Consider the following 13495-nt stretch of genomic DNA (forward strand, 5'->3'; position numbering starts at 1 on the left):
TCGTTTTCTTGACCCTCATATCACAAAATTCTACCTCATCTTTTTTAGAAAGAACAAGTTTCAGGGAGGGTACCAAAAGCTTAGTTCCAGACATGTTAATACTTTACTAGATATTCAAGTGGAAGTATCAGTAGGTAATTGATAGGGTGTTGAGTTTGGACAAGACCTCCAGGATAAAGAAATGATTTAGGGGGCAGGAGGTCAACAGCAAGTAGATGATGGTACTTAAGGCCACGAAACTGAGTGAGATCAGAGAAGCATTTCAAGTTCTGACCTCTAGGGTATGACAACTTTAAAAGGTTGGAGAAAGAAAGAAGAGCCAGCAAAGGAAGTTGGAAGGAGCTACAGCTAGTGAAATAGGAAGGAAACAGGAGTATGTGCTGTAGTGGAAGTCATGTGAAGACGTTTCTTTTTTTTTTTTTTTTTTTTTTTTTTTAAGACGTTTCTATATATTCATTATTCCTAGCCTTTTCCTCTCTCTTCTGAACCCCAGGCTTGAATCCAGCTACCTCTTGGACATCTTATGAGCACCTTGAACTTAATAAATTCAAATTAGAAATCTTTATTTTCCTACCGAAATTTGATCTATCCCTGCCTTTCCTGGTCTCCTTAAACCTCAGTTACTATCCTCCTGATTACTAAAGATAGAAATGTGGGAGTCATATTTGACTTCTCCTTTCAACTCCTCATCATGCCCAGTCTGATACCCTGGCACTACTATCTCCAAAATATGTCTCCTATCATTTCACTTCTCTCCATCTCTGTAGCCACTGCTCTAGTCTCAACCACTCTCCTTTCCACCTCTTCAACTACAGGCCTCCTGACTAGTCTTTTTATGACAGTTGTTTCTCCTTTTCAATCCATTCTCTGCACAAAATTAAAAATCATTTATTTCACATGTAAGTTGGATTGTATTATCTTCTTACTTAAAAACCTTCAATGAAAAGATATTTGAAGGGCCAGTAAACACATGTAAATATGCTCAACGTAAAAAAATCAATCAATCAATAAATAAAAATAAATAAAATATATTCCCAACGTTATTGGACATGAGGGACTGAGATACCACTTCACATCCACTGAAATGGTTAAAAAGACTGGTAATATCTGACATGAGAAAAAAAAAATATCTGACATGAGCAAGAGTGAAGAGCAACTGGAACTCTCATTCTTTGCTGGTGGGAATATAAAAGTGTGCTATGGAAAAGAGTTCAGCAAGGCTTTTTTTAACAGCTTTATTGAGGTTTGTCAGTTTCTTATAAAGTTATATACATACCCACCATAGTACCTAGCAATTCCATTCCTAGGTATATAAACAAGAAAAATGAAAACAGAGGCACATGGGTGGCTTAGTCGGTTAAGCATCTGCCTTCAGCTCAGGTCATGATCCCAGAGTCCTGGGATCAAGCTCCACATCAGGCTCCCTGCTCAGTGGGGTGCTTGCTTTTCTTTCCTTCTCTTTCCCCACCCCATACTGTTCATGCTCTCTCTCTTAAATAAATAAATAAAATATATTTTTTTAAAACCAAAACACATTCATAAAGCATTGTGCTCAAGAATGTTCATAGTGCTATTTGTAGTAGCTCAAAACTAGAAATAAACCAAATGTCCATCAACAGGTAACGAAATACAAATTGTGGTAAACTCCTCTACTTGCCAATAAAAAGGAGGGTATTAGACTCAGCAATAATCTAAAATCTATTGAGCTAGAAAAATCCAAAAGATGGAAAAGAATACATACTATGGAATTCCATTGATACAAAGTTTTAAAACCAGCATAACTAAGCTGTGGTGGCAGAAATCATCCCTCCAGAGGGGAAGGGAAGAGACAGCAGAGAACATGTGTTTGAGAAGCAGAACAGGAGGAAACTTCCAGGGATGAGGGAAGTTGAAGTTCCATGTCTTGATTTGGATAGTAGTTACACTGGAGTAAACATTTGCCAAAATTAATCCTAATATATTTAAAATCAGGGTGTTTCCTTTATAAATATTACCTCAGTAAAGTGGATTTTCAGAAGTCTTCAGTGGCTTTCTTTTGCATTCAAAACAAAATTCAAACTCTTTTTGGCCTTCAGAGCCCATCATGATAAGGTACTTGCCTACCCCTTCAGTCTCATCTTTCCTAACACCTTTCTTCACTCAATCTCAACCACACTGGCCTTTTCTTAGTTCTTATAATATACCAAACTTTATCCCATCTCAAGAACTTTACCTGGAACCTTCTCCATTCTCCACTCTTGCTTTTTGTGGCTGAATTAGTTACCACCTTTCATGTCCTTCCTCAGATAAGCTTTAGCTATCTACTTGCTTAATGCCTTTTTCCCTCACTGTGGCATAAACTCCAGGAGGACAGGAGACCTGGTTTCTTCTGTTGGACATTACATGGCCAGAACTTAGCAAGATGCTTGATAAATTTTGATTATTTGAATACACAATAGCAGTTGGCTATTTGGGTCTAGACAATTTGGGATTCATTTCCCTGAGCTTCTGTTCTAATTTTGTCACCAATTTTCTGATAAAACTTTTTAACCGCTATTTCCTAGTTAATCTACCTCAAAGACACATTATAAAAATCAGTAGGACTGGACCACCTACTTGGAGCTTGTGACTCTTGATCTCAGGGTTGTGAGTTTGAACCCTATGTTGGGCATAGAGCTTACTTTAAAAATCAACAAGACTAAAAATGAAACTTATTAAAAGCTGTCTTGTTTGATGCCAAATGATAACGGGCATCAGACTAACTCTTTTTAAAGTCTAAAATACTTGATATTTATATGTAATCTACACATATGTACATATACGTCATATATATAGTTTTTAAATCTAAAATAGTTTTCTAAGGACACCTGGGTGGCTCAGTGGTTGGGCATCTGCCTTTGGCTCAGGGCATGATCCCAGAACTCAAGTATTAAGTCCCGCATTGGGCTCCCTACTCAGCGGGGGGCCTGCTTCCTCCTCTGCCTATGTCTCTGCCTCTCTCTCTGTGTGTGTCTCTCATGAATAAATAAAATCTTTTTTTAATTTTTTTTAATTAAAATAGTTTTCTAGGTAAGATTTTTGTCTCGAGTAATTCTGAGGTAAACAAGATAATCAGCTCATTAAGCAGAAGAAAAAAAAATTACAGAAAATTTAAATGAATTGCCCAGTAGCCTACAGTATGAAATCCAATAAGAATGGAAGTTTTGATGTAAGTCATTCCTGTTGCAAAAAAACTTTTTCTTAGTTCTGCATTCAGTGTGTGGTATGTGTGTTTTGTTTACAGTTCATGATGATAATAAACAAGATAAAGTCAAGCAGAAAGCATCTGTGGAGCTATATTTTAAGGATGATGAAAGGTAAGTTGGCCTTGATTAATACTAGTGATGTGATTGGAAGTAAAACAGCTATCGTTCTCAGAGTACCACTGAACTGTTAAATTGCTACTTTGGTTAAAAACAGGTGCAGATCACTGATTTAATTTTATGGTCATAAAAAAAGATGGAGTCAGGCATAAAAATTAATATTACAAATAAGGCAATTGATATCACCACTACTCTAACAGTGGCAATAGTTATTTTCTCTTTTTTATAACAAATGTTATTCTAGTTCTGTTTTATTGTAGACTTTATTTAAATTTCAGGAATTTGTTAAATTATATACTGTAACTGTTACATAGTAATAAGACTTTAGGTGGCAAGCCTTAGGTTGTGCTTAAGAATTATTGCATGAGGGTTGTTTTTTTGTTTTTGTTTTTGTTTTATTAAAGATTTTATTTATGTAATCATGAGAGACCCAGAGAAAGAGGCAAAGACACAGGCAGAAAGAAGCAGGCTTCATGCAGGGAGCCTGAAGTGGGACTTGATCTTGAAGTCTCCAGGATCACACCCTGGGCCAAAGGCAGGCGCTAAACCATTGAGGCACTCAGGCGTCCCACATGAGGGTTTTTAAACCTTAAAGCTTTATTTTTTTTTTTTATATTTTTTTTTTTAATTTTTTATTTATTTATGATAGTCACAGAGAGAGAGAGAGAGGCAGAGACACAGGCAGAGGGAGAAGCAGGCTCCATGCGCCGGGAGCCCGACGTGGGATTCGATCCCGGGTCTCCAGGATCGCGCCCTGGGCCAAAGGCAGGCGCCAAACCGCTGCGCCACCCAGGGATCCCGGTTTTTAAACCTTAAAAGAAAAACTGAACATCTTGATTTTTTTTTTTTTTTTACATCTTGATTTTGAACCATGATGCTGCTTTGTGCCCTTTGTTCAAAGGTGGCAAATTCTGTTTGCTTTTTTTTATTTAAAGATTTTGTTTATTTGAGAGAGAGCATGAGCAGAGGGAGGGGCAGAGTGAGAGGGCAAAGCAGACCCCCACTGAGCAGGGAGCCCAATGCAGGCCTCCATCCCAGGGCCCCAAGATCATGACCTGAGCTAAAGTCAGATGTTTAACAGAATAAACTACCCAAGTGCCCCCAAAGATGGCAAATTTTGTAACTTTTAATCATGTACTATTCATTCTAGAAGTGAACTTAGGCATAGTAATTCAATTTAAAAATTTTTTATGTTTTTTTTTTCTTCATTATGATGTTGGCAAATTGAGTTATTCAATATACAAAATTTATACTTCTTTCTGTTGAGAATTTTAGAGATCTGACAGGCTGAGACAAACTTTTGTTGATACCCTTAAGACTCTGATAGACAAGAACTATTGTTTATTGCTAGTGCTTAATTCTTTTCCTTTATTTACCAGTTCTTCAAAGAAATAGTACTCTAGCAATCCCAGATGTGAGTAGGGAGTTTTTATTTATGGTGTTATTATGAACTCATGGATTTAAATGTTTCGTGTGTTTTATTCTGAGCACTAGGGTTATTCATTGCTACTATTAGTCATTGTTTCTAGATCTTTTGGTGGACAGAGTTAGGAATAAGGTTTTTGTTTCATTTTGATTTTTAAGATAACTATACTTTTTCATATTGATAGCTGCAACTTCAGGATCTTTATGTAATAACCTCTTCTGTCTCACATCTGTACCTACTTTCCCCTTCTGAGAATCCCACCTCTCAATGCTACCAACAACATTTCTCTTTAACTTTATTCTTTAGTATATTGAGCAATCTCAGAATAACATAAATTATCACCAATAATTATGATTTATGAAAATGGTTTAATGTGTTTTGTGGGGGATTTTGTTCTTAAGATCTATTAGAACAACCATGTTATCTGCAAATTTTCATACAATAAAAATTATAAAAATGAAAAAAGTTATGACTATTATAAATGTACAGTCACTGTGTTTTAAAGCCATTTGGAATAATTATTTTTTGTGTAGGTATGTCACTGATTCAGTCTTTGGTTTGCTTTATTTTGCTTTTGAATTTTGTAGAAATTTTTTCTTTTTATCTTTAATTCTTTTTTAAAAAATTATGTAAAATAGGGATGCCTGTGTGGCTTAGTGGTTGGGCATCTGTCTTTGGCTCAGGGCCTGATCCCAGAGTCCCGGGATCGAGTCCCGCGTTGGGCTCCCTGAATGGAGCCTGCTTCTCTCTCTGCCTGTGTCTCTGCCTCTCTCTGTGTCTCTCATGAATAAATAAATATTTTTTTAAATTATGTAAAATACGTACATGGATTCAGAGGCTTCAAAACAAGGTGTTTTCAGATACTCTAGTTTCTGTCATTGTCCCCATTACCCTATCAGCTCCCACCCCTAAAGGTAACCATTCGTTAAAAATGAGGATTTTCAGTCTTTTTTAAAAAATAAAAGCAGATATCTATACAGAAATATATTTTTGTTTTCTCTCCCCTTAAACAAGTGGTAGGGTGTTATATATACTTTTCTCCATTTTGCTTTCAATTTTTTCATTTAAGTATATATGCTAGAAATCACTCATAATTTTGTATGATGGTATTCCACATTTCTCTTTTTAGTTGCATAGTATTTTATTGTTTGTACCATAGTTTCTTCCTTAGTAATGGGTATTTGGGATGTTTATAGTTTTGCTAACACAAAACACTGCAGTGAATAACGTACATTCTCTTTTTGTATTGTTGTGTATCATTGGGGTAGATTCCTTGAAGTAGGATTGCAGAGTAAGAACTGTCATTTCAAATTTTTCATATTGAAGGTTCACTAACTTTTTAAAAACATGTGTAGTTTTATTTATTCTGAAACCATTAGATAGCTGGAGACCTAAGAGTTGAGTATAAGGCATAAGGATGGTAAAAGTCTTAAGATTAGCATTATTCCCCATAGACAATACTAGCAAAACCTGGGAAGATGGGTTGTTTTGTAGAACAAGAAGCTTAGTAATCTTTTAGGTGATGCTTAAGGTCTGCTACAGATGCCAGAGTGCTAATAGATTCCCGACAGCATTTTAACAACAAAAGCAGAATAAACAACAAAGGAGAGGATATGGCCAAAATGTATTCTGCAAAAGCTTTTAAAAGTCCATAAACTATTTGAAAGAAAGCAATTTTTATCTGTCCTTTTAAGTTACAGATTGTTCTAAAGTTGAGAGTTGCTGGGTTTTAGCCCCACCCCAGAACCTATAACCTTATATACTTTGATCTAGAGCAATTAAAGCTTCCTTTTGAGAGAAAGTACTTGTCAACTAGAGGGGCATGTGATCAGAATGCCTCAGAGGAGTAGATATGTTACCAATAAATCGTTTCAGAAATCAGATTTTGTGAGTCAGGCTGTTGAAGCTCCTGGGGGAGATTTCTATTATAAACAAATATATATATACCATCATTTAATTCTTCATTTACCTATTTTGTAAGTTTGGACTTTCTATATTTGGCTTTAAAATTTATAGCAGGATACAGTATATTAAAAAGTTCCATACTTTCTGCTTGCTCTTTCTACCCAAAACACTCTATACCTCATTAATACATACCTCATGGCTTTGACCCTCTTCAGTTCCCAGTAGTTCTCAGTAGGATCTGATCCATTTAAGGACAAGCGCAAATAATTATTCCTAACATTTTGAAGTATCTAGGGTTGGTGGAGGCAGCAAAAGGAATTTTTAGAGAAAATGACAAATAACATACAAACAGGTGAATCTTTTCTTTTTTTTTTAATTTATTCGTGAGAGAGCTAGAGACGTAAGCAGAGGGAGAAGAAGCAAGCTCCCTGCAGGAAGCCCGATGTGAAACTCAATCCCAGGACCCCGGGATCACGACCTGAGCCAAAGGCAGGCACTCAACCCCTGAGCCACCCAGGCATCCCATTGAATCTCTTTTTTTGAGGGAGGGGAGTAGATTAGCCCAGAAATACAGGTTCTTAAAGAAAACTGAATTAACAGGCAGTTATTCTCTTTCTTGGTTATGTTATGGAATACCAATTCCGGACTTTAATAGTACAGCATTTCTTTTTAAATTAGGTTATTTTCAGGGCTCCTGGGTGGCTCACTCAGTCAGTTAAGCATCTGACTCTTGGTTTCAGCTCAGGTCATGATCTCAGGGTTGTGAGATCAAGCCCCACGTCAGGTTCCATGCTCAGCACAGAGGCTGCCTGGGATTATCTCTGTCCTTCTCGACTCCTCCCAACTGCCCACATGTTCTCTCTCTAAATAAATAAATAAAATCTTTAAATAATAATAATAAATTAGGTTGTTTTATATATTATTTTCTGCCATCCAGAGCCAAAACTATGAAATAATAGGGTTTTTTTTTTTCAGTTAGAGAACAATATACATAAAAATACCTGACAAATAGTAGGTATCTAATAAGTATTTAGAGAAGAATGCATGAAAAAATTTTTTGTTTTTTTTTAAGATTTTATTTATTCATAGAGACACAGAGAGAGAAGCAGGCTCCATGCAGAGAGCAGGCTCCATGCAGAGAGAGAAGCAGACTCCATGCAGAGAGCCTTACGTGGGACTCGATCCAGGGTCTCCAGGATCACGCCCTGGGCTGCAGGCGGTGCTAAACCACTGCGCCACTGGGGCTGCCCAAAATGTTTTTCTAACATAATAAACATTTCAAGTAAAATGAATTAATGTTTTGGGATTATTTCTCCTCTAGGCTCTCACCTTCATTAATTAAAACTCTAAACCAGGGATCTTTGTAGTAACAGTGGATTAATTTTTAAATTTAATTCCTTTTTCTTCCAGAGAGACTAGGTTACAAAATTTTCCTCATATTGAGGTAGTTCGGAAAAAAGAAGAGAGAAGGAAATTGCTTGGACACACATGCAAGGAATGTGAAGTTGTAAGTACTAATGTAAATACTGTCCAGTGGATTTTTTAAAATATGGCTTTATAGATCATAAATGCATGACTTAAAAATCATAGAGGCTATATTTGTATCTAGAAACCTAGTTTGAGCCAGGAATAGCAGGATGCATAATTAAAGAGCACACTGGCTGTGACTTGAGAGATCTAAATACATGGAAATGAAAGCCCTCAGTCTCAGACTTTCACTAAGTGAATTTGGAGCCTAAGCCCTCATTCATTTTACCAGCTTAAGACATTTGTGCCGTTTTTCTTTTCCCTGTTTATTTGTATTTGTTTTAATTTCTTTCCCCTGGTGTTATATTATAGCAAAGACCCTTCCTTATTCATATGCTGTTGGGGAAAATTCTGATATTTTAGTAGGAATCTTTAACATTTATTATACCAGTACTCTCAGGAAATGAGATGTATCCATAATTTTTTTTCTAAATAACTGATATAACTATAAGCTCTTAACTTTTTCCCCAAATACTCCTTCCTAAACAAAATGTGATGAACAGGTTCTGTGTCATCCTTGAACACAATTATATTTTCCTTTTATATATTGGCTATCTTGGACTAATGACATAGAATTAGTACTAATTATCCTATCACTAAATATCTCATGCAGGTTCTGTGTTTTTCTGAAACATGCTTTTTTAATTACTTCCCTTGCTATCTGTTACCTATTAGATGCCTGCCTCTAATGATTTAGTCCCCCTTTAAAATTTTCTTTTGGGACGCCTGGGTGGTTCAGCAGTTGAGCATCTGCCTTCGGCTCAGGGTGTGATCCTGGAGCCCTGGGATCAAGTTCCACATCGGGCTCCCTGCTCAGCAGGGAGTCAGCTTCTCCCTCTGTCCACCCGTCACCTCCCACTCATGCTTGCTCTTGCTCGATCTCAAATAAATAAAATCTTGAAAGAAAGGAAGGAAGGAAAGGAAAGGAAAGGGGAAAGGAAAAGGGGAAAGGGAAAAGAAAAAGAAGAAAGAAAATTTGATAAGTTAGTTATATATGGATAGCTTATAGTGCAGGTATAGTGCAAACTGTTAATTTGCTTTCTTTTTCTCAGGAATCATTTCTTATGCTGTCTGCTATTCAGTCTCTAAAAACCATTGTCTCTTATATTTTATTCCAATATTTTTGTTGTTTAAGATAGATAAATCTGTTCCCTGTTACTCTCTCATGACCAGGAGTGAAAGTGCCAGTCCTGTGTATTTAAATATTATCTATATGCTGACAGTTGCTAAAATGTATCCCAGTGTCTGTTCCGACCTGTGGAATATGCAATATACATATGGAAGTGTAATAATCATCTCAAATTTCACTATATCCAAAAGCAGAGTTTCTACCACTGATCCCCTACTCAACTGAATCTCTTATAAGTCCATTCTTCTAGCTGTTTAAACCAAAGCTCTTATAACTATCCTCTATTCTTTTCGTATCTCAGTAACAGATCTATTAGCAAATCCCATCAGTTCTACCTTCAAAGTGTATCTCATTTCCACCCACTTAACTTTCACCACCACTAATCCCCTGGACCAAGGCACCATTTCATCACTCTGGACTACTAAAATAGCTGCTATGTGCTTTCCTTCTGTTTTATTTTAATCAACTGTTTTTTGAAAGCAGTGTAAGATCCACAACAAAATTGTGCAGAAAGTACAGAGAATTCCCATATACCTCTGTCCTCGTTTTTCTTTTCTTTTTTATACTTCCTGCAGGGAGCCTGCTTTTCCCTCTGCCTATGTCTCTGCCTCTCTCTCTGTATCTCTCATGAATAAATAAATAAAATCTTTTTTAAAAATAAAAATAAATTTTAGCCTTGTTTTTATGAAGTTCAAGTTCTTTATTTGCAGTTGTAAGAAACAATACATCGTTGATCCTAATTGAAAAAATAGCTTGAAGGGAGAAGTCATGAAACCTGCAACTGCAGAGCTAAACTTTTATTTGTAAAAACTTAGATAAGAAAATTACTTAAATAAGAAAATTACTTCAGAACACACATGTTATATCCAAATAACAACTGAGAAAAGTGCTGTTCAAAGTGCAATTTTGTTATTCATCTGACAGTTGAGATTGTGCCATTATATAAATCAACTACATCACTCAGCACACTATTAAGCTGGCAGTTTTTGTTTTTGTATTGTAAGACTTTATCAATGAGAAAAGCAGCATATTGCTTTTACCTTGCAATACAAGCTCCAGGCTCCTTTTCTCATTTGTGGAGCAAAGATTTCACAGACCAGCACTAGTTACTGTTAGTATTAATTACTAATATTATCTTCAGTGAATGTTGTTTCCTTAACATGCTGAATACTTTGTTGTTGTTGTTGTTTTAAGATTTTATTTATTTATTCATGAGAGACACAGAGAAAGGCAGAGACATAGGCAGAGGGAGAAGCAGGCTCCCTCTGGGGAGCCTGATGGTGGGACTCGATCCCAGGACCCCGGGATCACTCTTTGAGCCGAAGGCAGATGCTCAACCACTGAGCCACCCAGCCGTCCCTTTAACATGCTGAATACTTTGACAGCTTTTTTATTAGCTTCCAGTTTGTAATCAATAAGCCTAACAGTACATTTATTATTTCTAAGTGAAAAAACTTACCAGTTTCTATTATTAGTATTATGCAGATATTCCAGCAGAAGAAAGAGAAAAGAAATTGGCTTCCTGCTCAAGACATCGATTCCGCTACATTCCACCCAACACACCAGAGAATTTCTGGGAAGTTGGTTTTCCTTCCACGCAGACATGTATGGAAAGAGGTGAGAGTACAGATTATAACATTTTGGCTTTTTTATAATGTGTATATGCAAGTCTAAACATTAGACTTTTCCCTATAGTTCCTTTTACCTTCTGCTCAGAGGCTAGTTCTGGGACATAAAAATAAATTCCTAAAGATAAAAGGCTTACCTTTAACACTGTGAGTAATGTCATTGAAACCAGAGATTGTGTATAATCACTTAAATACGATTGTGTATTCATTATCCTCATTTATCACTCAAATTTCAGAAAGTTAATTTCTCATTTATCCTTTCTTTTCATCAAAATGACTTTTAATAAAATGACATTACAAAAGTTGCCAGCAAAGTTATATCGTTAAAAAGAGAGTATCTTTTTAAAGCAACTACTCTGAATTTTAGATTTTAAAACCTCACTTAATCCAGAATGCTGGGTATTTATAAACCATATCTGAGTTAAAAGGACCATTGTTTGGAAGACTGCTGCAACTAGCGCCTTCCAATTGGCGCTGACATTTAATATGACTTGAGAATGTATATAGCTCTGAAGCTCCAGATATTGAGTAGTAAGATAGTTTTTCCAAAAGATGCAAAGTCTCTTGTAGCCATTACCATATTTTCACTTTCCCCGCTAATAAGCCAAATTACCTTCCCTTTGTCTTGATGACCCTGCCTGGTCATCAAATAGAATTAAACAATCTAGATAGACCCTGTGTTTATACACCTACTATGACCTTAAGGGGTTATGACAAAGTGCAAACTACATGATTCAGGATACCTTAGGAGAATCGGATGATTGAAGAGTATAGGGGCACATCATCTAAAGAAGTAACTGCCACAGAAAGTCTTGTTGATAAGCACCTGGAATTATTGTAATAGTATTGTAATAGTGAAGAGTTCTCGTTTAGCAGTTTTTCCCCATTTGCAACTAATTGGCAAACTAGGAAAGTACTTAAGAGCTCTGGTTCTGAATTTTTGACAGCCATTTAGCAAAGTGTCAGCCTCTTCCACTTCGTGGCTTTGTGAACTTGAACAAGTTCTTTAACTTCCTTGGGTCTCCATTACCTCATCTGTGAAGGAGGTATAGTGGAGGCTACTTAAAGGAGTGTGAGCATTAGCCGAGATAATGTATACAACACATTTGATAAGTAGTGAAATGATTCGTTCATTAACATTGCATGGCTAATAATCAAGAGCATGTAAACTAGAAGGCATTAAATAAGTCATATGTTTACTGGGTACATGCTGAGAGAAATACATGTTGCAAATACAGTGTCCTAAATTTGTCATTTGTTTTTAAGGTTACATTAAGGAAGATCTTGATCCTTGTCCTCGTCCCAAAAGACGGCAGCCTTACAATGCAATGTTTTCTCCAAAAGGCAAGGAGCAGAAGACATAGATATTGAAGCAAAAACAGGATGGAAGACAGTTCATTTCTTTTTAGTTATTTATAGTTACAGTTGGTATTAAACATTGATTTTGTTTGATCTTCTATAAACTGACTTATAAATCATTTTTCTATTGAACGTGTTTTTAAATGGCATTTACCCACCACACAACTATTTAAAATGTGGATGTGCTTATGTTGTATTGTCTTGCTTTGCACCTTTAAAACAGTAAGGTGCTTTCATTTGCACTCTAACTTAAGAGTTGTTTATTTACTTTATTTGGTAATACCTTATTACAATTTTGAAAATATGATAGTTGTAGTCTGTGATTTGTTGCCTTTCATATCTTTTTACTCAGTCTTCCCTTGGTGTTTACATTCAGCAGTGGCTTTGTGAATCGCTACAAATTTTCATTCTCTTAATCAGTTGCCTTTTTTTTTTTTTTTTTTTTTTAAGATTTTTATTTATTTATTCATGAGAGACACAGGTAGAGGGAGTAGACGCAGGCTCCATGCAAGGAGCAGGATGTGGGACTCAATCCTGGGAATCCAGGATCACACTCTGAGCCAAAGGCAGACACTTAACCGCTGAGCCACCCAGGCGTCCCAATCAGTTGCTCTTCTTTAGTTCTTTCCACTATCTGACATTTAAGTCTTAAAAAAAAAAGTCTAAATTTTAGTAATCCTTTTAACTTTACAGCATTCTTCTTTGGTTTACTTGAAATGAGCTACTATTCACTAAATGAGTGAATTCCTTTGGAGGCTCAGCCACAAATACCAACCTTTCTTCTTTTTGCATATTCTATAAGTTCACATAATTCTTTGATCTGATCATAATATCCCAGATTTTCACAGTCTCTTTTCATCATACTTTTATTTTTCCGGTGCAGTTTTCAAGCTGAATTTTTTAGGTTCTTCTCTGCCAATGTGTTCAAGCTCAGTAGTATTTGTCTTTCTGAAATGACTGATATTATTAACTTCCAAGTGGGCAGTAAAATAGATTTCTCTATTCAGCAAACTTCTGTTCCTCCGGGACCTAGTATCTGAGTCATCAAGATGACAGACCACATTTATGTCAACCATTTTCGGTGACATTTTGTTTATCAGTGTCTTTTTTGAATATTTCTTTAATCCATATTTTGACAGTATTGCTTAAGCAGGAGAAAATGAGACACCGAATGGAATGC

The 13495-nt window shown here is 36.1% G+C and overlaps 1 protein-coding gene across 5 annotated transcripts in view; it reads left to right on the top strand.

The window, feature by feature from the left end:
* The window catches only part of RBBP8 (RB binding protein 8, endonuclease), a 100922-nt gene extending 88300 nt beyond the window's left edge, over positions 1 to 12622 (top strand). For 4 of the 5 annotated variants that reach the window (XM_077900241.1, XM_077900242.1, XM_077900240.1 and 1 more), the window contains 4 exons: positions 3263 to 3335; positions 8083 to 8179; positions 10804 to 10945; positions 12223 to 12622. In XM_077900241.1, coding sequence (XP_077756367.1) covers positions 3263 to 3335; positions 8083 to 8179; positions 10804 to 10945; positions 12223 to 12320 — 410 coding nt within the window. In that variant the 3' untranslated portion in view covers positions 12321 to 12622. The remainder of the gene's footprint in view (positions 1 to 3262; positions 3336 to 8082; positions 8180 to 10803; positions 10946 to 12222) is intronic. The other variant, XM_077900243.1, reaches the window with a different exon arrangement.
* Positions 12623 to 13495: the final 873 nt, after the last annotated feature.

This window comes from Canis aureus, chromosome 6 (assembly GCF_053574225.1).
Source record: "Canis aureus isolate CA01 chromosome 6, VMU_Caureus_v.1.0, whole genome shotgun sequence".
Lineage (NCBI taxonomy): Eukaryota > Metazoa > Chordata > Mammalia > Carnivora > Canidae > Canis > Canis aureus.